Genomic DNA, 6,233 nt, shown 5'->3' with positions numbered 1-6,233 from the left:
TTAAAGCATGTCAACATATTCTGTTACACCAAATACACAAAATAATGATCTTTAAAAAAGCATCATATGACCCCTTTAATATGAAATTCGAAGAGTATGACAATTAGATTAGACCGTGCAGAAATTGAAATCTACACGCTAATACACACTATACTCGTAGTCACCAATGCTGATGTTGTTAACATTAATGATTTGAGAATAAAGTATAACAATAATAATAATTTGAATGGTTTGATGTGATATGAGCTAACCGATCTTTAGATTTAATCACCATTGGTAGCAAGATTTATGGTAATGCTTTTTTCCTCAGTTGGTCAGAACAAACATGGCAGACTTGTTACTTACTTGTTCAGATGGCAATATACGGTGAAAATTCTTATTTGGGTCATATTCCAAGACGTAGGCTAGAATCTGTGATTGTGAAGTACAGTAAATATCCACACATACTCCTCAAAACATTAGATTCATCCGAGCTGGAGCCATACCGCTGCACAACCCACGCAAGCTAGATAATTCCGCACACAGCTGCAATTCCAGGTTTTCAAACAGAGATGGTGACAAAGAGGCAAAACTTACGGACTGCAGCTTTAAGAAATTTAATATGTAAGAAATAAAACACCTCTTAGTCTTCACTATATGAATTAAATATGCATCTATTCTTATTAAAACTACTTAAGTTATTCAGTTAAGGGCAGTTGGGTTCTTTTTTGCAGTTTTTAACTTTAAACACATCCTGCACTTTATTTTCTGTTTCATGCATGTTTCTTTATTGCTGTAATGTGTCATTAACTTTTAAGCAGTCCTTTGCTGTGCGGATATTTTACATACTGCAATACACAACATAGCAAATAAATTTTGTATCATTGCCACTAGGGGTGTGCGATATATATAGTCTGCGATAATATCGTAATTGTTGTTTTAACGATGTGCGATTTGACATTATCGAGTACTTTGCAAAAAAACATTCAAAACAGAGCGCACGCATACATTACGTGAAGTCAAAGTCCCTCTTTGGTGAAGTCTAGACTAGTGCGCATTTAGAGTGCATTCTTTCACTGCATGATTCAGTCTAATAAAATGCATTTAGAATGATCTCAAATTCAAGACATAAGGGCAGAAAATGTATACATTTTTAACACTTCATATAGTTAATTTCACACGAAGGGTGTCGTTTTTCTCCAAAAATGACCATGATTACAAATGAGATATTGATTTTTTTTTACAACAGTTCAATAAACAAGAAGTTAATTAAGACTAAGAGACTTACGTTTTAGACACCATATTGCCTGTTTTTGCACAATTTCGACAACAAAATAATTCAGTTTTGCCTCTGAGCAATATGACGGTGTTTCGTTCCCCAATGAATCAACCGTTTAAATGATTCAGTTCAATCGCAATGACCCACTTAATAACAATGACTTGCTGCCACCTGGTGGTTTTATATCACATTTAAAGTTGCTTTTTATTATTTAAATAAGTTAAAATATCAGTATTCAACGTTTTATGTTTAATATATCAAAACATTATTTATGCATTTGTAATTTCAGGTTAAATGCATTCATGTCTTGCATTAAACAGTGTGTAAATACATCTAAATGCAGCTTCAGATGCAGCTTCTGTTAGGGCTGTGCGAATCGAAATCGCGATTTGAGACGTTGCGATTTGCTAATCGCAAAGCCTGCGATGTGGACGCGATATTACTCTGTTCCAGAGCATATGCATGACTGCCAGCCTTGAGCTGCAGTCCTACTTGCCCTGGGCAAGAGTGAGCGCACCTCCGTTCTCCCCAATCAGCACTGCTCTAGCCAACTGCGTAAACACCCACCATTAAAAAACAAAACAAAACAAAAAAAAAACGGAAAGCGGGACGGGAGAGAGAAATCGCAAATCAAATCGCAATCGCAATATCTCTCAAAAAAAAAAGTGTTGATTTTATTTGCTTGGTAACAGCCCAAATGTCTTATTATTCTAATTCACTAATTAAATGTAAGAATTTGACTCAAAAGATAACGGACCCTTTTAGAGAAAATGGCTTTATAAAGGTAAAAATGCCCTTAAAATGTAAAAATCAGTTTAAACTTGTTGGAAAAGATTACTTTCTATCAGTGTAAACTGACCACCACACAGAATATGAAGAATATCAAAAACTTTAGGAGTCAGCTGTCCACGGCAGTCTTTAAGGTACCAGCACAATAACACACTCAGCAAAATATTGTCTAATTATCGTTATCGATAAAAACCCAGAAAATATTGAGATATTATTTTTTTTGTCAATATCGTACACCTCTAATTGCCACAATACATATTGTCATACTGCCCAGTCCTATTATATTGTAACTGATTGTATTAGAATTTTTAATTGATTGACAGCCATAAATATTTTGTATTATATCTATGATTATCTTGTTGAACTACTCGGTACCAAATTGAATCTTGTATTTATCAGGTGTAAATTGTCTCATGCTCCTTTTAACCTTGTCTGCTGTTGTCGTTTTTTTTCCCGATTACTCCTCAGAGGAGTGCAGACACAGCAGGTGTTGATAAATTCAACACTGCACTGCTGATTAAACATAATAGACTGCAACCTCAGGTTCAAGCTTTTTCAGTATTGATTAACAGAGGTGTTAGGTTCACGGCCCCCAGATACTGTATGAAGTTTCCTCAAGGTGACCTTATTTGTCGCTCCTTTCAGACTGCAAGTGGCAATGTGGAGGCAAAGGTGGTCTGTTTCTACAGGAGAAGGGACATCTCACAGAGCCTCATCCAGCTGGCTGACAAACACGCAAGTGAGTGAACACGAGTGTTTTCCAAGGCAATGTGAATGTTATCGTCAAGGAAACCAAGGGCGGTTTGTGACGTGGCATGCATGAGTGGTCATTAGCATGATAATAAGTCATTTGAAATTGCTCATGTATATGCGTATGCGTCTGTCTTCTAGTGCCTGTGTAAGTTCGCAGGAGAGCTGTAATCACTGGAGTACCAGAACCAGATGCCCGTAATTGGGCAGCAGGGCTTTCTGATTTCCTAATGTTTCAGGGGCCCTCAACAAATTTGTCTTGGTGAACTGGTCACACTCACAATATATGACCAGTTTTGCTTGACTCAGTGTTTCGATGTTGACTAAATGAAAGACTGTAGGAAAAGGATAAGTGAGATGAATCTGTGGGCTTGATGTCTAAGACCACCACTAGTCTTGATAAATAGTAGCACAGAATGTGGTAGTCTTCACATGCTTGCATAATACTGTATCATTTCCAATAAAGTAAACAAAGCCGACCTGAACTGTTTTTGTGTCGCAGTTTCATTTAGGGACTGTTGGTTAGACGGCAGAGATGTATTTTTTTAAGCTAAAACAACCTAGTCAACACCGGCGACCTCTCTTTTCACACTGTTTTTTTTTAGACAAGTGCCAAATCAAAATCAATTACTGTTATAAAATGGATAGTTCTAGCTCTGAAACAAAAAAAATACTGTGAAATATTAGTACAATTTAAATATGTAATTAATTCCTCTGATGCAAAGCTGAATGTTCAGCAGCCATTACTTCAGTCTTCGGTATCACATGATCCTTCAGAAATCATTCTAACATGCTAATTTGCTGCTCAAAAACATTTTTTTTATTATTGTCAATGTTGAAAACAGTTGTGCTGCTTAATATTATTGTTGAAAGTGTATTGTTGAAGAGTGTAGCTTATAGCTAACAGTATACAGCTAACCTGTGCTGTCAAAGATATCAGGTGCTACTGTTTTTATTACTAAGTATGTTATGTTGTTGGATTTTTTTCCACAGTATTTTATTATTATGATATTAATCATCATTGATTTTATTGTTAATTTTCTCAGGTTTTATTTATATAATACAGATTATGAAAATTAAAAAGTCATGGTACTCCAAAGTCTACAGTTTGCACTAAATTACACTTTAATCATTTATGTTGGTCACAACACAGCACAGTAAACACCAAATGACAATAAGTAGTCTTCTTTAACATCTGCTTTGTGTATGCAAAAAGTATTTGCATTCGACTGATTTGGTTGCTCTCCTCTTTTAATGTGGCCTCTAATGCAAATGGTCTGTAAAGTAAATATGTGTTTTTCTTATTTATATGCTGTATGTGTCGCCATGTCTTTGACAAATTAGTAATTCCCTGTGTACAGAGGACCTGGAAGAAGAGAAGGAAAGCCCCTCAGAGCCCGAACTCACTGAAAAACAGAAACATCAACTCCGCCACAGAGAGCTTTTCCTTTCCCGCCAGTACGAATCCCTCCCCGCCACACACATCAGGTAAACCCACCCACACATCCAATTGCTTCTTAAAGGGGTCATATGATGCGATTTCAATTTTTCCTTTCTCTTTGGAGTGTTACAAGCTCTTGGTGCATAAAGAAGATCTGTAAAGTTGCAAAGACTAAAGTCTCAAATCCAAAGAGATATTCTTTATAAAAGTTAAGAGTCAGCCACACGTTTTGTAAAAATCGACGCGTTTCAAAAAGGCGGGGCATAGAGGAGAAACAATAATGTACAGTATGTGGAAAATAATGTGTTTTTTTTACTTTAAACCGCATAAACACATTTCATTACACCAAATACACAAAATAATGTTCTTTTTAGCAGCATCATATGACCCCTTTAATATCTGATAGACCAAAACGTGTCATTTAATCCTCAATTCACATTTTCAGGGGGCAGTTAAGGTAAGATAACAGCCCCCATATAGCACAGCACAACCCCAGCCCACACCAGGCTGTTATTCAGTTCTGCATCCATTCTTTAGCTGGCCATGGCACCCCAGGGCTTTTGTAGCACCCGCTGTGATTCAGGTGATAAATGCATTAGCGGCCTGGAGTTGGGTGGCAGTGGTTCTAATCAAAGGAAAGCCTCCTATGAGAAACATTAGTGGTGGTGCTGAGGTTTGGAGAGGCCTGCTGTTCCCAGAAAATATCGAGATATTATTTTTTGTCAATATCGCACACCCCTAGCTGTGCACACTGAAATTGATATCGGCCTCCAAATAAAGGAAATGTCACTCCCTTTCTTCTTTCTTTGTTTAATTTTTTCTTTTGGCTTCTGTGATCCATAAATATTGAGCAGTCATTGCAGGGGGCTAGCTGGCCTTTACAGTGGAAAATTTATTTTATGTGGAACTGAACACGTCAAGACTGAGTTCAATTTTATTTATTTTGTTAGCTTTGTCACCCAATATAGAAGATAAATTCATGTCAACTTAAATTCTGCATACATAAGAGTCAGTCTCAATTGTGAATTATGCACCAGCTGAATTTGAGTTACTGATATGATATTTGCCAATGGTCATTTTTTATGTTAAAATATTGTCTCCTAAGCAGGACTATATGTTGTTTTCCAACCAATCACAAATGAGGGAGTCCTGGGGATGTTTTAATGTTTTTTAAGTGTTTTAAGTAGCTCAGTTGTTTTCAAAATACAGTAACCTCTTCTGTGATAAGCTACTTTGTCCAAAAAGTGGTGGTGTATTGGTACCTTCTAAATAAATGTTGTTCATCTTTAGGTTTAATGTAGTACACCTTTATTAAGATTGTTAATATAACTAAATTATAATTTAATAAAGGATTGTCATTCAGTGCAGTTAGCTACATTGTATTATCTGGTAGTGTGGCTATTATATTTTAATTACTTAAAACAATAGTTCAACCAAAAATGCAAATGTCATATACTCACCTGCAAACCTGTATGACTTACTTACTTTTGTGGAACACAAAACCACTGGATACCATTGACTTCAATTGTATGGACAAAAAAACACTGCACAATGAATCGTATTTTAATCGTGATCACGACTTCTGCTTCTCTCAATTAACTAAACATAATCATCTCCGATATTTGCCCACTGACTATTTATCCTTAAAATGTTTAATTTACATTTGCCATTTGCATTATCTTGCATTGGAAACAAGCCTCCACATGCTATTGTGGTTGCGGTTGCCAGATTTCAAGAGTTTAAATTCCCCAAATCAAAACCCCAATTTTTCATAAATCGATAAATTTTCTGTCAAGTGGTTTACTTAAGCTTCCCAACCCAGCAACCACGTGCACACTCTCTCTCTCTAAATTATGGAAAAAGTGGTGATGAGCTGAAAACATCGGTTAGGGCTGCACAATTAATCGAAATTAAATCGCAAAGGCAATAAATCGTGATTAGGCAGAAGCTGCGATTGTCATGCATATCATTCTGTGAAGCACGGTTCTGTTATCA

The 6,233-nt window shown here is 36.2% G+C and overlaps 1 protein-coding gene across 1 annotated transcript in view; it reads left to right on the top strand.

The window, feature by feature from the left end:
- The window catches only part of LOC107728718 (metastasis-associated protein MTA3-like), a 36,006-nt gene that overhangs the window by 6,908 nt on the left and 22,865 nt on the right, over positions 1-6,233 (top strand). The window contains exons 3-4 of the mRNA XM_016539008.1: positions 2,693-2,786; positions 4,159-4,285. Coding sequence (XP_016394494.1) covers positions 2,693-2,786; positions 4,159-4,285 — 221 coding nt within the window. The remainder of the gene's footprint in view (positions 1-2,692; positions 2,787-4,158; positions 4,286-6,233) is intronic.

The sequence above is a fragment of the Sinocyclocheilus rhinocerous genome, unplaced genomic scaffold (assembly GCF_001515625.1).
Source record: "Sinocyclocheilus rhinocerous isolate Xijiao unplaced genomic scaffold, SAMN03320098_v1.1 scaffold2172, whole genome shotgun sequence".
Classification (NCBI taxonomy): domain Eukaryota; kingdom Metazoa; phylum Chordata; class Actinopteri; order Cypriniformes; family Cyprinidae; genus Sinocyclocheilus; species Sinocyclocheilus rhinocerous.
This window is presented reverse-complemented; position numbering and strand designations above follow the sequence as displayed.